The 22,141-nt window shown below is 30.0% G+C and overlaps 2 protein-coding genes across 6 annotated transcripts; both read left to right on the forward strand.

The window, feature by feature from the left end:
• The first annotated feature begins 3,617 nt into the window (after window positions 1-3,617).
• Window positions 3,618-10,636, forward strand: LOC107485395 (probable LRR receptor-like serine/threonine-protein kinase At1g06840). 2 transcript variants are annotated; one of them, XM_016105920.3, is made up of 21 exons: window positions 3,618-3,792; window positions 4,196-4,301; window positions 4,454-4,604; window positions 4,731-4,802; window positions 4,933-5,004; window positions 5,294-5,437; window positions 5,536-5,607; window positions 5,711-5,782; window positions 5,890-5,964; window positions 6,264-6,332; window positions 6,444-6,512; window positions 6,627-6,698; window positions 6,874-6,960; window positions 7,106-7,174; window positions 7,299-7,807; window positions 7,889-8,053; window positions 8,144-8,427; window positions 8,554-8,605; window positions 8,692-8,945; window positions 9,470-9,604; window positions 9,882-10,636. In XM_016105920.3, the coding sequence occupies exons 2-21, from the start codon at window positions 4,205-4,207 to the stop codon at window positions 10,239-10,241; spliced, it is 2,880 nt and encodes a 959-aa protein (XP_015961406.1). In that variant the 5' UTR covers window positions 3,618-3,792; window positions 4,196-4,204; the 3' UTR covers window positions 10,242-10,636. The 2 variants fall into 2 exon arrangements, with proteins under 2 accessions (XP_015961406.1, XP_020996454.1); XM_021140795.2 differs by lacking the exons at window positions 3,618-3,792; window positions 4,196-4,301; window positions 4,454-4,604; window positions 4,731-4,802 and having other exon boundaries at window positions 4,959-5,072.
• Window positions 10,637-13,282: 2,646 nt separating this feature from the next.
• On the forward strand, window positions 13,283-17,864 carry LOC107485396 (pentatricopeptide repeat-containing protein At1g56690, mitochondrial). Of its 4 annotated transcripts, XM_052261202.1 has the most exons (4): window positions 13,283-14,602; window positions 14,702-15,939; window positions 16,023-16,149; window positions 17,438-17,864. In XM_052261202.1, the coding sequence occupies exons 1-2, from the start codon at window positions 13,626-13,628 to the stop codon at window positions 15,786-15,788; spliced, it is 2,064 nt and encodes a 687-aa protein (XP_052117162.1). In that variant the 5' UTR covers window positions 13,283-13,625; the 3' UTR covers window positions 15,789-15,939; window positions 16,023-16,149; window positions 17,438-17,864. The 4 variants fall into 4 exon arrangements, with proteins under 4 accessions (XP_052117162.1, XP_015961408.1, XP_015961409.1 ...); XM_016105922.3 differs by having other exon boundaries at window positions 13,283-15,939; window positions 17,412-17,864; XM_016105923.3 differs by having other exon boundaries at window positions 13,283-15,939.
• Window positions 17,865-22,141: the final 4,277 nt, after the last annotated feature.

Consider the following 22,141-nt stretch of genomic DNA (forward strand, 5'->3'; position numbering starts at 1 on the left):
TATATATACCTAAAATATTAAAATCCAAATAATAAAATACACACTTAGCACAAAAAATTTGGTACAAAATAAAAAAATTTTTGAAAAATTATATATTTAAAATATTGACTCATTTAATTAATAAAATATATTTATAACAAAAATTTATGTATTATGTATAAAAAAATTATATGCTGTATTAATAAATTTTTATAATTTTTAACAAAAATTTATATAACAAAAAAAAGAAAAACATAATACACACGTTATTAGTTTTTTATTGAACGTGCCAATTTGATTAGATTTTTTTACGACACAATAAATTATCTCCTCTGCCACAAAGCTGCAATAAGAAATGGTTATCCATCCTGTATGTTTTCTCTTCCCAGCTTAGACTTCTTGTCTTCTTCTCAAGTTAATTTTATTAGGGTTTTTCTATTTGAATAAAAATTATTAATTTCCAAAATATGATTTTATGTATTATTAATTTATTATTAGCTAAATTAGTAGGTACAACAATTCTTTAGGCACATGCTGTGAAATTAGATAAGAAAAGCGTATTTTGTACGCACATTCCGCATATAGATAATTGAGTAATTGAGGATAATATTTATTATTTATAGTTTTTTTAATTTAATTTTTTTAGTTATTATATTGAGAGTAAATAAAAATAATTTAAAAATCAAAACAAAAGAAATTTTATATTCAAAAATTTAAAAATAACATATTAAAGAAGAATAGTTATAATATATAAATTGAGGTAAAAATTTAAATTTAAATTAATCTAAAATTAATTTAATCAAATATCAATATCAGAACTAAATTATTTAAGTAATATTTAATTTATTCTAGTCCTTAGACACGTATAAATTAGAGTCATTCTCGTAACAATGACAACAAACTGAAACAACATTATAAGTTTAAACATTTAAAATTCGTGCTTTGTTAAATAAGTTTCATCATCCGCTATTTATACAATACGACAAGGTATAGAATTATCACAATGAGAAACTAAACTGACCTTTATTCTCCTCAATATAATGGCATTGCATTGATGCAAAAGAAGGCCAATAATTTCTGAAAAAAAATCACAATATGTTATAAAATTATTTTAATTACGAAAAGCTTAAAATAAAAAAATTTGAATATATTAGCGATTGTTGAAATTGCATCTCTGAGTTTGATACGAATTTACCAAAATTGAACTTAAATTGAGAAAATTCAATCTCATTATGTGCTCTACTTCCAAGATTTCTGGCAGACGTAGAAAGCATGGAGGGGATGGAACTTGAACTTGGCCTATAAAACTCCATGAAAACAATTCCTTAATAAAAAATCGAGTTCTTTCCAAGAAAACTAACTTTACCCATATTTCATTAGACTGGTCATAATATGTGAGTAGATCCAACCATCTTTCAGTAAAATAGAGTTTATTGTCCCTTCGTTAGACGCTTACATCCATATTATTAGAACCGAATTAGTGAATACAACTTGAGATGGTATTTGATTGATGTGGTACATTGTAAATGATTACGGCAAAAGACAATTGCACTAAAATATTAGATGAAAAGAATAAGTTGGAATAAGAACAATCAATCAATCATTAAATTATCAAAAGAATAATATAATAGAATGAGTATATAAAAAATAATATAAAATTTTATAAATTATACCTTAAAATGATCAATTTCGATGGAAAATGAAAAAAATATTTTTATTCTACTTTTATATCTAGGCTCACAAACCACAAAAAAATACTATATAATATGATCTTTATTAGAACAAAAATAATTATATAAATTAATTATTATAAGTTAATTTTTATTATTTACGTTATACATTATATATTTGTCATGATTGAATAAGCCATTATCATATCATATACATCTTTATCATAATTAAAATCATAGATTGTTGTTTTAATTTTTTAAGGTAGATATTAAAATCAACTTGATGAAAATTACTATTAATTTAGAATTATATTATAATAATTAAAAATTAAAATTATCGAGAATTAACATAATTATGTATTAAATGCTAATTTGATGTATAATTATAAAAAAAATTATTGACAATTAATATAATTATGCATAAAATAAAACATAGCAACTAAAATTAAAATTGTTAACTAATTGAAGTTAGGAAGACCAAAATGTTTAAAAATATTTTCGATTTGATAATTAGTTTAATAATGCTTAAATATTGATTTTATATAATTATAATAAAGATATTTTTTTTAAATTAGTATAATCATGCATTATTCATTAAATGATAATTGTAATATAATTATAATATTGTAATATAATTATAATAAATATATTTTTGCTAAAATAAATTTTGAAGAGAGAATAGTGCTTTCAGTTTGGAGGAAAAATGAATTCATGAGAAATTGACACCTCACTTTTATTAATTGATAATGCATTAAATATTGATTTTATATAATTATAATAAAATTATTTTCCTAAATTAGTATAATAATGCATTATTCATTAAATGCTAATTGTAATATAATTATAATAAAGATATTTTTTAAAAATAAATTTAGAAGAGAAAATTGTGCTTTCATGAGGAATTGACATGCACATCACCTTTATTAGTTAGGAAAAAATTCAGTTTTAGAATGTCACTAATAAAATTATTACATAATGAATGAGAATTAAAAATATTGATGATTGATAATTAGTTTCATAATGTATTGAATATTAATTTGATATAATTATAGTGAATATATTTTCTTAAATTAGTATAATCATGCATTATTTATTAAATGCTAATCGTAATATAATTATAGTAAATTTATTTGGGAGAAAAAAATTTATGAATTATTGACACTTTACTTTAATTAATTAAAAAAAAATTCAGTTTTAGTAGATTAAGTAGATAAATTATTTTAAGATTTTAAGACATTAAAAATTAACATTTTCTGTTTTCAAAAACTTTTTATTTTTACAAAATCAAAATAATATAATTTTATTTTTTATTTTATTATTTTGTACAAAATATTAAAAAAATATAAACCAAACATATGCGTAATTTTTATATCAAATAATATATATATAGAAAAGTAACATTATATTATACACAAAATTACCAAACACTACTAATAACTTTGCTTTTACGTGTGTGGGTGGCGGTGCATGCATTGATTGAAAAAGAATGGTGGCTGGTGTCTTACATTGAAATGAGAAAGTTGGTGCACACATTTTGCTCTTTATTGTATTCTATTCTATTAATATATAATAAAAATTAAAATTAAAATAATATTTTATTTTTTTACTCATTTTATCATTGGTGGAAACTTGAAACCGTTAATATAATCCTATCATTCATATGTATGTCAATGTGGTAGTCAGTGGGATGGGAAGCTAACAAGTGTACCAGAAACCCGAACAAAAGCTAACAAGTATGTAGGCTGTAGTACTAGGTGGTTGGCGCGTATGGAATGGGACTGTAGTTATCAAAAATTCAAAATTGCATCAAAACAGCTGGTTTTACTAGTTAAACTAAAATAATAATAATGTCTAAGCAATTTTAGAATATTCATTCATTAACATCATTATTATTATCATATGATATCAGTGGTGATGATGAAGAATAAGGACTTAAATGATTTATATTAAGATGAAAACAAGTTCCCCACGGAGAATTCTTTTTTTTTTCTTTCTGAGTTTTGACTTTGGATCTTTGATTGATTGATTTCAAGGGATTTCTTTCACTACTGTTCATTTCAATCTCAGTCATTATTATTTCAATCATACCAACTTCAACTTCTCAACTAAGAATTTCTTTCTATCTAGCTCTCTCTCTTTTGGGGTATGTATGGAATTTAATTTACTAACTCATTTGATAATTGATATGATTTTTTTTATTTTTCATATTTGAGTTGATTGCTGTTTTGAGTTATCTGAGAAAGTTAGGTGAATATAAGCTTTGCCACCTTAGAACGTCTGTTCTAAGTTTTCCAACCATAGGAAGAATCAACACAAGCTATTATTGTATGTGTCTTGTTTTCATCTTGGTTGTTCTTACTTTTGTGATTTAGTTGATTTTGCACTGGAAAATGACAAGATCAAAAGGGACATTATAGTTATTTTCATGTTTTTGTTGGTTTTAACTTTATTTGCAAGAAGTTTCATTTTATGCCTATAATGTGTTTGCTGAATTGTCTGAATGTATGGTGATATGTTATCCTTTTTTCCATTTGATTTCTTTGTAGGATACTGTGATGCCGGCTTTGAGAAGAACACATGGATATGCCTTGGCTGTTTTGTTCTGTTTATTCATCTCCATAGCAGCATCACAGCCAACAGATCCTTCAGAAGGTGAGTTTGTAGAAGGAGAAAAAAAATGCCTTAAAAGTCTAATTGATATATGATTTTGGAAAGTGTGCTACATGCATATAATTAATATCAATTTGACTTGTCATGTGAAGTTTCTAAAACCTTTAAATATTATGTCTATGTTCTATTCGTAGTAAATGCACTGAAAGGGATAAAGAAAAGTTTGATTGATCCCATGAACAAACTAAAGAGCTGGAGTAAGGGTGACCCCTGTAGATCAAACTGGACTGGAGTTTGGTGTTTCGATAAGGTTGGGGATGACGGTTACTTCCATGTCCAGGAGTTGTATGGCCTCTCTATCGTTCTACTTTTTCTTTCTCCAAAGTTGTCTTGTTTTATGTGGCACAGAATTAATATTCCAGGGATTTATAAATTGTAATTAGTATTCTCTTATGACAATTGTACTGAAAGGTACTTGATGACTGCGAATCTTTCGGGAACTCTAGCACCTGAACTTGGTCAGCTGTCTCAGCTGGAGATCCTGTGAGTTGTGAAATTTTATGAATTAATTCTCTGGAAAACAAAAGAAAGCAAAAGCTTTAGAGGGGCTTTCTAGTAATATGTTATGTTATGTCATGCTAATATCTGTTATTGTTTTGTGCTTGAATTGAAGGGATTTCATGTGGAATAAGCTGACAGGCACAATACCAAAGGAGATTGGGAATATTGCAACACTGAAACTCTTGTAAGAACCTATACCAAAGAAGATGAAATTATTATAATTGATCCTCATCAAGTTCTCTTTTTTCAAAGGTGTTGTTCTATCTGTCGTCCTTGTTGATATTGTCTGAGATTTGTTTCAAAAGATCAATCATGATTGCCTATGTGTATAACCAGAATTAAATTTGGACTTCTGCTGGTCCTGATGTCGTTATAAATAGACATGTATGGAGTAATCTAGTTGGCTGAATTTAGAAGCAAGGTTTATGGAGTTGGGTGAAATTATATATATATATGATGCTTTGTACTTTCAGGCTTCTGAATGGAAATAATTTATCCGGTAGCTTACCGGATGAGCTCGGCAACCTTACAAAATTAAACAGATTCCAAGTCGACGAAAACCAATTGTCGGGTCCAATCCCAGTGTCATTTGCCAACATGACCAATGTTAAACACCTGTGAGTGAATCCTGATGGCCCATACGCACAACCAACTGAACTTGAAGCTGGATTTCTTATTTATCACCTTATCTGATTTGTTTGCATATTCCCTGCAGCCACATGAACAACAACTCATTTAGTGGTCAACTTCCACCCGAACTTTCAAAGCTGCCTAATCTTATCCACTTGTGAGTATTTAAGCTCTTTATTTTGCTTCCTGAGATGCCTTCTGGACTGATTAATTGTTTTCAAGTTTTAACTGTGCCTGTTTTGTTGAAATGACTTTTAAAGGCTTGTGGACAACAACAACTTATCTGGTTATCTTCCACCAGAATACTCCATGCTCCAAGGGTTGCGAATACTGTATGTCCTACTTCCATATATTTTCTTTTTTATTTGAAGCAGTTATCAACTTTTTCATGTTTGTGTATTATAGAAGTTAATATGCATCTATTTGATTTCCCTTGCAGCCAACTTGATAACAATAATTTCAGTGGGAATGGAATTCCTTCTACCTATGCAAACTTATCCAGGCTTGTAAAACTGTAAGTATTATTTTAACCATGCAATCCGAATGTCTGATATCCTACCTTTGATAGTATCATTCTTAAATATAATTTGTGGTAAAAGATGGGGAGTTTTTGAATCTTTATGCTTAATCGCCAAAGAGCTTTCATGTGAAGTTTTGGAACTTGGAAGTATGTAAAAAATCACATGCTTTGGGCTCCTAGCTCAAGCTCAAGCAGGATATTAAGTCACAAGCTTAGCATTCAAGAACATAAGAACAATTTTTATTTTTATTTATTTAATTTTCGGGGCTAATGTTTACTCTTTGGCTTGGCAGGAGTCTGAGAAACTGCAATCTACAAGGAACTGTTCCTGATTTCAGCCCAATAGCAAATCTTAGCTATTTGTATGTTTAGCTATCTCTGGTGATTTTGCATTGTGACTAGTGACATTGAAATAATTTTCTTCTCCTTTTTATGGCTACCCTCTAATTTGTGGTTGTTGGTTCATGTTGTAGAGATCTTAGCTGGAATCATCTTACAGGACACATGCCAACAAATAAACTTTCAGACAATATGACAACCATGTATGTAAATAGCCAATTTTATTTATATATTTTGTATATATAACAATGTTCGTTTATTTTCATGCTAGCGATGATCAACATGAGTCTGATGTAGTAATGCTCTTGCTGTTGCAGCAATCTGGCCAATAACAATCTCAATGGATCTATTCCTCGAAACTTCTCAAACCTGCCTCTTCTTCAGGAACTGTAAGAAGATACTCATCAACCTATTATATGTGATTATTATATAACACCATCTTGGATTTCTTGAATAAAAACTGTTTAGGAGAAGCGAGTTGCGATATAGACTCTAGTGAGACACTTGTACAAATGCAATTCTTTGCAGATTAGTTTGATGTTTCGCTTCTGTGGTTTATCACAGGTCACTTCAGAACAATATGTTGTCTGGATCCATCCCTGCTGGAATATGGCAGAACATCTCCTTAACTGCAAGTGCTAAACTTAAAATGTATCTGCTCCACTTCAATCTATAACAACATTGATTCTCTATTTCAAACTGATCTGTTTTGACAAAGAATTTATTAAGATGATGGAATGAATTTCTTTTGTGTAGTTTCCTAAGTGGTGCCATTATATTTGCCTTATCTATGCAGTGATCTCAGTAACAACTCCCTTTCAGACATTCTTGGAAATTCAACTACCCCGGCAAACGTTACCTTGAGGTATTATCATAGAATATGTTCCAATAATCAATAACTGAATTCTCCTTCTGTTGTTTAATTCATGTTAGCACCATTATGTTTTGATCATAAATTTCTTATAACTACTTTCTTTTTTCCTTTGAAGGCTTTCCGGCAATCCTATCTGCAAGAATTCTAACATTCATAATATTGTTCAATATTGTGGAAGTGAAGGAAAAGTAGCAACCATAGCCTTGCAATCAAAACTCAAATGTCCACCTCAAGCCTGTCCATCAGATAGTTTCTTCCAATACGTCCCGTCTTCCCCACTTCCTTGCTTTTGTGCAGCACCTTTGAAAATTGGATACAGATTGAAAAGTCCAAGCTTTTCTTACTTTCCTCCCTATATTACTTCTTTTGAGTCATATATAACTGATTCCTTAGACTTAGACCTCTATCAGTTATCAATTGATTCTTATGCTTGGGAAGAGGGACCTCGTCTTAGAATGTACTTGAAAATCTTTCCTTCATACAAACAAAATGGTTCCCATGTGTTCAATGAGAGTGAGGTCCGTCGCATTACAGGCATATTCACATCATGGAAATTTCCTCGAACTGATTTTTTCGGACCATATGAACTCATGAACTTAACTCTTGATGGACCTTATGCGAATCGTGAGTCTCTTGATGGACCTTAGCTATTAAGAATTGCATAACTTTGTTGAGTTTCTCTTAACTTCCATTTTTCTTCTATAGTTACGGGTGGCTCTGAATCAGGGAGGAGTAAAACTAAAACTGGTGTATTAGTTGCTGCTATTGTAGCAGGTGTTGCTTGTGTTTTGGCAATATCTGCATTGATCTATATCCTGATCACTAGAAAACATATCCAATACCAGAGCAAGCTTTCGAGGAAGCGAGTGTGTAAGTATTCTAAATGTTTCTGCTGATAAAGTGTTATATTTATCTCTGAAAAATGATATTCAAATACTTCTTTCTCTTTCGGTTTTGCAGCCACAAATGTATCCATCAAAATAGATGGTGTCAAAGCATTTACTTTCAAAGAGTTGTCTCATGCTACCGACAAATTCGACATCTCAACTAAAGTTGGCGAAGGAGGTTATGGGAATGTATACAAGGGCATTTTATCTGATGAAACATTTGTAGCCATAAAGCGAGCCGAAGAAGGTTCCTTACAAGGTCAGAAGGAGTTTTTGACTGAGATTGAGCTATTATCAAGGATACATCATCGAAATCTTGTCCAACTGATCGGATATTGTAATGAAGAAGGGGAGCAGGTATATTATGGCTGCACTTGGCTTCCTTAAACTAGTTTAATGAAGAGTTTGATCTGCATAAATCTACAGAGTGAACATTACCAAAGTATAATATTATTCTCATGTTTATTTTTTCTGTTTGTTCAGATGCTGGTTTATGAATTCATGCCCAATGGCACCCTAAGGGACTGGATCTCTGGTAAGAAATTGTGGAATTTAACCTTTCTTCTTCTCCATGTATGTAAGATGTGATCTATGTTAATGAACAATGCAATGATGTAACAGGCAAAAAGAGGAGGGGATGCCTGAGTTTTGTTATGAGGCTGAGAATTGCGATGGGTGCAGCTAAAGGGATACTTTATCTGCATACAGAGGCCAACCCTCCCATATTCCACAGAGATATCAAAGCAAGCAACATACTTTTGGACTCTAAGTTCACTGCTAAAGTGGCCGATTTTGGACTGTCGCGGCTTGCGCCATTCCTTGAGGAAGAAGGAACCGTCCCTAGATATGTGTCAACCGTTGTGAAGGGTACACCGGTACGTTTGACAATTTCAAATTTCCAATTTTTTGTAGTTGCAAGTGATAGATATGCTTGCCTTAGTGATTAGTTTAGATAGTATTGTAATTAGTTAGAATACATGTGATCAAGTAATAGTTGGTTAATCTAAAATTTCGTATTAAAGCTACACTAGTTGACTTGATGTTTTCATCTTTACAGTACTATAGCTTATAAAATAGTAGAATAATTAACTAATACCTAATCACATCTATTCTAATTAGTTACCAAGGATCTCAACTAATCACTAACTAGTAACTAATACAATATCTCTATCATGGAGCTTAAACATACTTGTGATAATAATCTCATGCTCCAACCAATCTGACAGCTCTCCTCTTCAATTGGATAGATTTCATATCACATCTGATAGCGAAACAGTGTGTGTTGACTCAATATATGAGAACAAAAAAGATTATACATTAGTGAATTATTCTTCCATGACATGAAATTTCTAGCACTCTTGAAAGCAATAGAATCTCTGACCTTTATACTTGGCTGCAGGGTTATCTGGACCCAGAATACTTGTTGACACATAAGTTGACTGACAAATGTGATGTCTATAGCCTTGGGATAGTGTTCCTCGAACTTATAACCGGCATGAAACCAATATCACACGGGAAAAACATTGCCCGCGAGGTAATTCTTCAATTAACAATTTTTGCAACCCTTAAAAAGCATTGCTAAAATTAAGTCTCACTTTTTTACATTATGAATCCAGAAGCATAATACTACTTTGATATATTTGAAGATTAATATTATTTGAACATAACGATCTTAATGGATAAGTAGTATGTTTGCTCAGTTCAAGAAATATTTCTCAAAAATTCGAGATTCTCAACTATCAACTTCATATGAAGACAATTGCATCAGGTCTCCACCTTCTCAAAAATAATACGAAACATTATGTTGACAGGTTAATGTGGCTCGCCAATCTGACACAATAGATTCCATCATAGACAGCAACATGGGAGGGTTCTATCCATCAGATTGTATAGACAAGTTCCTAAGTCTTGCCCTGAGTTGCTGCCAAGACAATCCAGAGCAAAGGCCATCAATGTTGGACGTTGTTAGGGAACTTGAAGACATCATTGGAATGCTGCCAGAGACCGAGACAAGTTTCTCAATCTCTGATATAACCTCTGATAGTTCTGGCAAAATGGCACAATCTTCATCATCAGCATCAAATGTAACTAGGGAGGAACAACACACGTCTTCTTATGTTTCAGGAAGTGACCTTGTCAGTGGTGTGGTTCCCACCATTGTTCCCCGGTGATGCAAGGGTGTCGTGTGTACATTGTCAACTCACATCTCATTCCGATCTGTTTTTCTTTCAATAGATGGTAGATGAGATATGAGTCGACTCGATCTTCTGTGTACAAATAACATTTTTCGAGTGGTGTCATAATATTGTAGATAGCCCTACACACACTTTACAAAAAAAAAATTGTAACTATGGTAATTGAGCATCATTTTTAATGCTAACATTGTTATATATGTGATGATGGTAGGAGGTAGGAAGTTTAGTAGGGATGTATAATGTAGCTATTTTCTGAACTCCTCATGGGGGAGTTTGTACATTCTACACTATATACAGTATACACATGTAATCAAATACCATTGGTGGAAAATGGAATTCAAAAAAATAATACTATTCTTACATTTTTTCTATGGGAAAGTATGAGGAACCAATGGAATATTTATACAATATGTACAATGGAGGTTTATGAAGTATTAGAGATATAACTATTAGTGTTACCTTTTCTCATCAGTTCAAGCTTTTAGGATGAGTGGTATCATAACATGGTATTAGAATATTAGATTCGAAAGGTTAAGAGTTCGAATTCTGGTGGGCTCCAAAATTAGTTTAAGTTTTTGGGAAGATGTTTATTATTCCTAGTACTCGGATGGTTATTCTAAATAGTATGGGGATGTTCATTTTGTAATTCAATAGCTATTGTACACATCCTTTTTCTATTTGTTGGAAGTTAATATATTTAGACCTAATTAATGATTAGGTTTAGTTAACCAGTATTATAATTAAACTTGTTAACAATTCAAAATAGATAAATTTCATAGGAAAACAGAAAAAAGTAAATTTATGCGCATCTTAACCATTGAATTTTTTTTTTATCAATTTAGTAAAGCCCTTTCACTTTTTTATTTTTAAAAAGTGTATTTAGCAAAATTCTTTTATGTAATCACAAGTTTAACATCTATTATAATAAAAAAAGATAGATCAAATAGTGTTATATGAAATGATATTTATTTTTTCAAATCTTTTTATAAAATTGTGATGTCAATACTAAATTTACTTTTGTAAGAACAATATGAAATAGCAACTATCTACTATATAGTCACATTTATAATATTACAAAGAACAATATTTATATAGTTAATTTAGTATAATTTCACAATTTCTCATAGTAAATTCTCTAATTATATAAAAAGATATAGAGTGAATACCCATCTCGACTCATAATTTTTTCGAAGGAGTACGAGACCTCCAATAAAAAAATTACCTTTTTTGGTCTTTAATAGTTAGCTTTTCTATCAATGATTTCTTTTCAGAACATACTTATGTGACACGTTAATTACTAATATATCCTTTATTTAATTATTATAAATAAAAATAATTTAAAATCACTAATATTTCTTAGTTTTACACAGTAAATTTAGCTAATATATTTGGAAAAATAATAAAAAAAATAAAAAACTAAACAGCCTTGATAATTATCCTTAAAAGATTTGGAAGTGGCGTGTTGATTTTCACTTGATCCTACGAGATGCAAACACAGTGACGGACACCATGATAAAGACGGCGTTGAGATTGCATTCGCAGCATGTAGTGCCTTAGAAGGAGTTTAAGATGAGTATTAAGAAGGATTGCCGCCTTCTTAGTCCCTTAGGATTTTGTTTTTCTTTTTTGTTTGGTTGTTTTAAATTTTCAATTATAAAGAAAAAAAATATAATAATACTCCCAAAAAAAAGAATTTATCAATCCTAATTGATTCTTAATGGATAAATCAACAATTTAACATGCTATGTAAATTTATTCCATTAATAATTTAATATATAGAAAAAATATTGATAGAAGGACCAATCAATCTCATAAAAGTAAAAATAAAAAATCGAAAAAAATATTTTTTTATTGAGAATCTCGTTGTCTTTCAAAATAATTATTAGATACCGTTTAAAGTTTTTTTTCAAAGATATATGATGGAGCATGTTAGTTCATATCAAGAATTTAAATTCTAATATTCTATATCTATTTAATTTATTTTTTGAATTTCATATAAAATCTCTATTTTTTCTATTTTAACTAGGTGATTTAAGGTAGACAAAAAGTTTCGTTTAAAATTACTGTAATGATCTTATGCATATTTAACTATTAAAACCCTATTTTTTTCATTTTTTGGTGTACAAAATTTACATATATAATTTGCAATAGTTATTGAAAAATTCTATAATTCATTTCACATACCTAATGACCAAAACAAAATTTGAATAAAATAAGGTATGATTGAATTTGCAGTCTTTAGCGAGTTTGACTCTCTCTATTTTTTTTTTTAAAAAAGGTATGACTCTAAAAACTTAATAAAATTGATCGGTTTAATTAGAGCATAAAATTATCTAGTAAAAACTAATAAAAAAAACTGATCGAACTGATAATTAATTGATAAACCAATTGAATCGGCAGATTGTTCTTTAAAGATATTTGGTATTTTAAATTTCTAATAAAAAAATGTAGATTGTTTAGAATTTAATTATAATATCCGTATAAAATCGTTTACATGTGTATTTAATTACATAATAATATAATATTATATTAATAAAAAATAATTATTTTTTATGTTTATCACGTGAATAGTTATCTAAAAGAACGATGGTCATCAAAATTAAATTCTATTTTTTACTTTTGAAGTTTAGCAAAAATTTTAAAAATATTTCAAATTTTTATTTTGTTTCATTTTCATCCAAAATTTTTTCGATTTACATTAAATATATTCTCAACAGCTAAATTTTTAAAAAATTTAAACTCATACAATAAAAATACATAAAAATTATATTTGATTTATTTGTATTAAAAAATATTATTATAAAATTATTATTAAATTAATCCTAATTTTTTTTGAAAAATAAATTTCTAGAAACATATTTAACAAGATAAAATTTTTTTCAATAAAATTAAAATAAAATAAAATTGTGGTGTATTTTTAAAATTTTTACTAAATTAAAGAAAAAAAAACTTTTAACAAAAAAGTAAAAAACAAAACACGCTCCCCTGGTCGGCTGCTCCCCCCACTCATCATCATCAAAAGTTCAAAACTCATTACACAGCCCCTACCATCGCCGAAGGCAGCAGCCCCCACCATTGCGGAACTCTTCTCCTCCGGTAGAGGGTGCTGTCACCGCCGGCGGGGATAGGCCGTGGGTGCCGTCGTCGCCCGTGGAAGGTCTGCTCACTTCTCCTCACCGTCCCTCTTCGAGCTCACTCTGTCTCTCTCTCACTGCGACGTCTCTCTCTGCTCGGCTGTGGAGTATTCGCCTCGCTGGCACCTTCCTTCCTCCCTCGATTCTCGCAACCTTGACAATAAGAATAAGGTCTTCACAAGCATAGCGATCATAAATAAATTTGACAACAAATTTGGATGAAGTTATGTTGACTCATACTCTTCGCCATGCAACCTCACGTTGTCGACGACGCTTCTTCTTCACCACCATTATCATGCAACTCGTTAGAACACACTGCACCGCCACCACCAACCTCATCTCCCACTTCGCACGTACCGGTCAAATCTCCCACGCCCACAAGGTGTTCGACCAAATTCCCCAACCTCAACGAACCACTGCTTCCTGGAACGCCCTCATATCTGGTTACTTCCAAACCCGCCAACCCCACTTGGCCCTCCAACTGTTCGACCAAATGCCCCAACGGAACACTGTGTCCTTTAACACCTTAATTTCCGGGTTCATAAAGAACAGGATGATTGTTGAATCCAGGAGAGTTTTTGACACAATGCCAGACCGGAATGTGGTTTCGTGGACTTCAATGGTCCGTGGTTATGTTCAAATGGGTATGCTTGAAGAGGCTGAAGCATTGTTTTGGCAGATGCCAGATAAGAATGTGGTGTCTTGGACTGTGATGCTTGGTGGGTTGTTGCAGAGTGGGCGTTTTGAGGATGCACGTGACATGTTTGATATGATGCCCGTTAAGGATGTTGTGGCATATACGATTATGGTTGGTGGATACTGTGAAGAGGGGCGTCTGGATGAAGCGAGGGCATTGTTTGATGAGATGCCGAAGAAGAATGTGGTGACTTGGACTAGCATGGTTGCCGGGTATGCGAGAAATGGGCGTGTGGATGTTGCAAGGAAATTGTTTGAGGTGATGCCCGAGAGGAATGAGGTGTCTTGGACGGCAATGCTGATGGGGTATACTAGGAGTGGCAGGATGAGGGAGGCTTGTGAGATTTTCAAGGCAATGCCGGGGAATCCTGTTATTGCATGTAATGAGATGATCTTGGGATTTGGACTTGATGGGGATCTGGATAAGGCAAGATGTGTGTTTGAGCAAATGAAGGAGAGGGATGAGGGGACTTGGAGTGCCATGATCAAGGTTTATGAAAGGAAAGGGTATGAGTTAGAAGCATTAGATTTGTTTGCTAGGATGCAGAGAGAAGGTGTCGCATTGAATTTTCCCTCATTAATCAGTGTTCTTTCTGTGTGTACCAGCCTAGCAAGTCTTGATCATGGGAGACAGGTCCATGCCCAGTTGGTGAGATCCAAGTTTGATCAAGATTTGTATGTTGCCTCAGTGTTGATCACAATGTATGTTAAGTGTGGTGATCTTGTGAAAGGAAAACAGATTTTTGACAGATTTCCTTTGAAAGATGTAGTTATGTGGAATTCTATGATCACAGGTTATTCCCAGCATGGTTTGGCAGAGGAAGCTTTAGATGTCTTCCGTGACATGTGCTTCTTGGGAGTTCCACCAGATGATGTTACCTTTGTTGGAGTTCTTACAGCTTGTAGCTACAGTGGCATGGTGGATCAAGGGATTGAATTTTTTGAGTCAATGAAATATAAATATCAAGTGGAGCCAGGAATCGAACACTATGCTTGCATGGTTGATTTGCTGGGTCGAGCAGGCAAGGTAAATGAAGCAATGAAACTAATAGAAAAGATGCCAATGGAACCAGATGCTATTGTTTGGGGTTCACTGTTAGGTGCATGCAGAACCCACATGAAGCTGGATTTGGCTGAAGTTGCAGTGGAGAAGCTTGCTCAGCTAGAGCCCAAAAATGCTGGGCCTTATGTCCTGCTCTCGCATATGTATGCCACCAAAGGAAGATGGAGGGATGTTGAAGTCCTTAGGGGAAAAATAAAAGCCAGGAGTGTTATCAAATTGCCTGGCTGCAGTTGGATTGAGGTGGAGAAGAGGGTACATATGTTCACAGGAGGAGACAGCAAGGGCCACCCCGAGCAGCCAGTTATTATGAAAATGTTGGAGAAGTTAGGTGGATTGTTAAGGGAAGCCGGGTACTGTCCGGATGGTAGCTTTGTGCTACATGATGTGGATGAGGAAGAGAAGACACATAGCTTGGGTTATCATAGTGAAAAACTAGCTGTAGCATATGGTATCCTAAAAGTGCCTAATGGGATGCCAATTAGAGTCATAAAAAATTTGCGGGTTTGTGGCGATTGCCATTCTGCAATCAAATTGATTGCTAAAGTCACTGGAAGAGAAATTATTTTGAGGGATGCTAATAGATTTCACCATTTTAAGGATGGTCACTGTTCTTGCAAGGATTATTGGTGATTCCTGGAAACAAATCTTTACATATCGCCTTGAACTTGAGGAGTATATTGGAATAGCAAGGGCTGCTTTTTCTTTGGAGGGCTTTCTTGATGGTCTGAAGCTTCGCTACTTAGTACATTTAAGCCTTTACCTCATCTTTAACACAATAGGGGTGAGTATTATATTGCTACTTTCTGGATATTCTGTTGATGATTTCTTGTTAAAAAGGGAATTAATGCTTATATATTCTTGCAGCTTCAAGCCTTTGTGTTGCTATTAAAATGGATGGCATGACAGTGTTCACTTTCAAAAAATTGGTCATTGATACTGAGGACCAATAATTTTAGCTGCTCAAAGAGGTTATGCATGATGTTTGTTACTGGTATGTGTATGCTATTACTCATTTACTGCTATATTTTGGGTGATCTGGCTTGTGATTATGGAGTTCCTGATGGGGATGGAACCCTATATCATACAGGAAACATTCATTGCAAGTTAACTGTTTAGTAGCCCCTATGATACTCATCTTGTATTAGCTACGTTTTGGAGGGAAAGTGATAGAAGGGAAGGCCTTAAAATATAAAGCTTAATCCATTTTCTAATTCAAAACTTTTTCTTCCCTTCCCTTCTGGAATTAAAAAAAAAAACATGAAGGTAAAAGATAAGAAATTGATATTCAGGTAAATCAGCATTTTGTCACTTGAAAGGTTATAGTTCCAACAAAATAGTCCTGGAAAGATAAAAAATGTTTGACAAATTTAATCAAATGATGGTGTCAAAAATATTTCAAGTGTCGAAATGGTGGTTTACTCTTGATACCTTGGATAAAGAGATCATAAATAGTCTTAGTGAAAAGGTTAAGTAGTTTTCCCTAGTCTTTCTTATTTTCTCTTGTACTTGAGCCACATAAGATAAAGGTTTTTACAGTGATATCAATTAGACTGAATTAATTTCTTATTGAAAGAGGTTGTGTCCTGTTCTAATTTCCACTCTTAAAAACCATCATTTCAAGCTACCTACGGCTTTTATGTCTATTTTTCTTCTTAGTTTTGCTTGAGAGATAACTAAGAAATCGGATTGTTCATTTAAAAAAGAAAAGCACATTGGATTGTTAAGGTGATTCTTATGGCTAAGAACTCGTCCTGAAAGCTGCAATTAATCTCTTGCAAAATGATCATAAAGGAATAACTTATATTAAAGCAAATATTTTAGTGCATATAAAAGCCTAGGACTTCATTGTAGAAAATTATGTAAGGTAAATATGGCCTGTTTTTTTGGCATGAAGTTAGTTTTCCATTTTAGCTTTTTATGTGCGAAATCATATGTTGGTATGATAGTGTCATTAACATGCTTGCTTACCATCTGATTATATTAAGAGATTGACTTTGGAAACAGTTATTTTCATGTCAATAAAGAGAATTTGGGAGTGTCTACCATGATAGAGTGATCAGAAATTAAAAAATCTTTATGCTTCTAGAAAATGAATTGGTTGAGATTTTCTTTAAAGTATTTTTCTTTATAATTTTTCTTGGTGACAGAAAATTAATTATAAGTTGACACTCCATTATTATATTAAGCAGTTGTTTTGCCATGAAAATTGCCAAATTGTTACCATTACATACGAAATGTTGTTTTAACTCACAGAGACTTTGTCTTCTGAAATAAAAAAGGGACAGAGGGAAAACCATAAAATTCAGCACTTCAGGCAGTGACATCTCTGAGGCATCATTCCCATTGCAGAAAGTAGAAGAAGCAAGATGCCTTTTGGTTTTCGGAATATATTTTATGATTTTATGTTGGATGTCTCCATTGTTTAAGGTGAAATCTGTTGTGTTGTTATCTAGAAAATAGGAATAGGTAGCTGAGTTTTGAGGTCTTGCATTGAATTCATTCAAACTTCAACACATGCTAATTGAATTTATGTGTGCTTCAGATGTTTATGGTGTGGGCCATTGCTGTAGCTTTGTCGTCTACTCGTTTTATTTTCTTCCTTTTTGATTAGGGTAAATTATTTTAAGGATAAAACCATTGGCAGAATGTTAGGATAGACTTGAAAAAAATTGTAACTATGTGATATTCTCAATAGAATATCCATTTAATTATTCATTCTTATCAAATTTTAATGAGATTTGATTTTTGTATTCATGTAATGCAATTTTATACGTATATTTAATTACGTAATATTATATCAGTATAAATAATTATTTTTTATATTGACAACGTAAATAATTATCTAAAAAAAGATGTAATTGGACGATGGAGTAAAATGTTTTATATTATTTATTTGGATTAAGAATAAATTCATGTTTATTGGGATTTTATATTTTGCTTATCTTTTTTATCAATAGTTAAAATACTAAAATTAACAAAAAACAGTGTCATCTTAAAACAAAAGAGGATTTTTTTTTCTTTATTTCATTTTGATTTTATTTTCAAGGAAAATGGTCAACTTAACTAGTGGATGTTCATTCACGAAGTTATTAATAGATAAGGATAAGAAAGAATTTGATTAAATTAGTGCTAACTATTGTTACCATTTCAGTTTCACACACGTTTGCATGACTTTAGTCGACCGCTGTGATTCATAGTACACGAAGAAAGTCAAGGTCCAGTATATATGACGGCTTGCATTGATTCAATGAATGATTTGCTTACTGCACTTCTTTCCCTCCTACAATTTGGGATTAATTTTATATTATGTTTACTTGATTGAGCCACAAATATCAACATAAATTATCCCATGAGCTTATAGCTATAGGTTTTTCTTTACCCGTTTGATAAGATGTTCTTTTTTAAGGCTTCTTTTATATATATATATATATTGATGAAAATAGAGCGCTACTCATTGTTATTGGAATGCTTGGTTTTTTTTTAACATGATATTAATTTTTTTAATTGTTATTAAGTAAATCGGATGGTCAGATTTAAAGGACAAAGAAATGTATGAAATCGGACCTCTAATTTTAGTGCATTCAAATTTTTTTTTTTGGACACTACACAAATTGATAGGTCTGATTTTAATACTTTAATTTTTTTTATTTTTAAAAAAATAAAATTGGATGATCCGATTTCAATATTATAAATTTTATAATTTTTTCATAACAAAATCAAATGCACCGATTCGTGGAATAGTCATATCATTGAGATACACTTTAAACCGAATATATGTGGCCATTATACGTTTTTTTCCAATAAAAAATTACTTTGTGGATTTTAAACTCGTTTGTTTAAATTTTTAGATTATTTCTTTAAAAATAAATATTTATTTTACTTTTTGTGTCATTTGTTTATACTTTTTGAAAATGTATAAACAAAAAATTAAGTTAATTTGGTCAAAAGCAAAAACAGTTGAAGATAACAAATATAAACATTTATTATGATATTTATTATCATAAATGTTTATAATCAATATTTTTTCAAATCTAAAATATTTTAAAAAGACAAGTCTAACTTTTTAATATTAAATAAATTAATTAAAAAATATATAATAAAAGATTATCTTAGGTTGAGTTAAATATTAAATATTACTTAAAACTATTAACATTATTAGTTTTTAACTAAAATATTTAGATTATAAAGTTGTAATTAACTTTTATTTATTAATAGTTATTTATATCATGTGATATTAACTTGTAAAAGTATTAAATAATTCATTATTTAAAAATAATTATATAATGTAATTTTTCTTCCTAGCATAAGTATGATATATGTTGTAATCTTATAAAAAAAAGTTGTTTCTATATTATATTATAGAGTAAAGTATCGTTTTTGTCCCCAACTTTTGGGATAAATCCTATTTGTGTCTCTAACGTTTAAATCGTCCTATTGTATTTCTAACATTTATAAAAGTGATTCAATATTATCCTACTATCAATTATACTAACAAATCAGATTATATTTTTCAATTATTTTCACTTGAATGTATTCATTCTCAATTAGGTTTCACTTGGATGTGTTCGATTTTAATATTATACCCACTATTTGTGTTTAGATTTAATTATGTCCCTAGAAAAGTGAATTATGTAAATGTTGTAAGAATTAGTTTTAACTTTTGATGAGCTATTTTTTGGAGTGGATCATTGATTCTATCCTAGACATTTGTATTCTAACTCCAAAAAGAGATTTTTTTAAAACTCAAACTAAAGCGTTCATGATGTGTAATTGACGGCATGATAACATTGAATCACTTTTAAAAACGTTAGGGATAAAAATAAAATGATTTAAACGTTAGGGACACAAATAAAATTTACTCCAAATGTTGAGGACAAAAACAATACTTTACTCTATATTATATCATATCTAATTACTTCGGTAGAAAGTATTTTTAAAACAATCATGCAATGGATACACAAATAATCAATAAGTTAATTATCGTATAGAGTATATATTAAAATATAAAATATATAAGAACTGACTTGGTAAGTAATTTTTCTTTTTACACATAATAAATTTGTTTTCTGTAATTACATCTAAAAACAAAATAATTTTTTACTTCTGCTAACATTTCTATTTTGAATGAAGTACTTCTTTTAACCACACAACTAATATTTACATTATATGCACATTGAATTAGTTATTTACTCGTATAGAATACGGATTAAAATATAAAATACATTTAAAAAATAAATAAAAAATATATATTTATATATAAAGTCATGGTAATTTGGTAACTGTTTTTATATATAAATATTTTTACACAACTAAATAAGCAAATATTAAAGTCCTTGCCACTTTAATAATGGAATTTAGAAAAGCTAAAACTTCCTTTTCAGCCTCCGTCATGGAGAACAATTGCTAGGTAGCAGTAATCTATATTATATATTAAAATATAAAATATACATAAAAATAAGTTAAATATTATATCTATTTATACTATATATATTTATACACAAATAAATAAAGTCTAATTTAATGATTATTTTTATGTATAAATAATATTTTAAAATCTAAAGATACATTTTTTTTCTTTTTTTTCTTGTTTTTCTTTGTTTTTTTAGGAGTATTGATGAATCGGATCTAATTCGCATATCCATAGTATTTATCCGAATTCAATCAAAAAAGTGTGGATATAAATTCGATCCACAAGACTATCAGATTAGATTGAATCCGATCTATACACTAATAAGATCAGATTGCGGGTTTTATGTATATATTCGCATATCTGCAAATCTATAAAAATAAATAAATAATAAATAAATATTATTTTTATATTTTATTTTAACTAATTATCATATATGTTGTATTATTTTATTTTTTATTATTTAAAAAAATAAGTTAAATATTTTAAAAATAAACATAAACGCATTCTCTCTCTTTCGTTAATTTTTTTCCGCCCTTCATGTCTGCTATTAGTGAAATGTATTAAAGGACATTGGATTTTATCATTCTGAATATTGAGAAATTGGTGTTATTAATTTTCCCATTTTCATTTACGGTTTTAGGAGAAATGAAAAAGAAACTTGGAAATATGCTACGTACCATTATTAATGTTTTAAATTAGAAATTAATGTTTTAATGCGTAAAAAAGAGTAGTTTAATTTTCATATACTACGAACCATTTTTCAATCTTACATGATCATATATAATCATTTCATTAAGATCAAAAGTTATATAAAAGGTTGATAGTGTAAAATAATAAAATATTATGCAATACTATTGTGTAAATTATTCTATAAAAAAAAGAGAGTTTTGCTAGGGGATTAATTTTTTTTATTGATAATCATCTAACATAGTAACAAATAATGGATAAAAGAAGAGAAAACGAAAAATTTAAAGAAAAAAATAAATGTTGACTGATTGTATGGTTCTAATATTTTTTCGTAAGAGACATAGACTAATTATTTGACACACACTTAGGGGAAAATATCTTGATATATTTGTCTATAGATAATTGCCACGCAAGTTGTAATATCATAATGAAATTTAGAAGGCTTAACTAATAACTATAAAATGCAAAACACGGAGAGAAAATATTTATTATGCCGATAGTAATTGGAAACAATATTCATTTATTATGTTTTGACTTTTTTATGAAGGAGAAAAGTGGATTTACTTAGTTCACTTGCATTGATTATTGTTAGCGATATAATTGTTATGTTATTTTTTTATTAATTTAAATTTTTATAAAAAATAATATCATAACATAATATTAAAATTTTATATTTAAAAAATTTGAAATTTGATTTTTGATAAACTCCAAAAAAAAACATAAAATAAATAAAAAAGATTTATACAAAAATTAAACAAACTAAAAATAAAACTTTTATTTAAATAAATGTTAAAAAATATAATTATTTATGTTTTTTTATCAATTTAAATTTTTAAAAAAAATATATTACGACAGTTATATATACAAGTTTTAAAGACTAAGCAGT

This window comes from Arachis duranensis, chromosome 4 (assembly GCF_000817695.3).
Source record: "Arachis duranensis cultivar V14167 chromosome 4, aradu.V14167.gnm2.J7QH, whole genome shotgun sequence".
NCBI lineage: Eukaryota > Viridiplantae > Streptophyta > Magnoliopsida > Fabales > Fabaceae > Arachis > Arachis duranensis.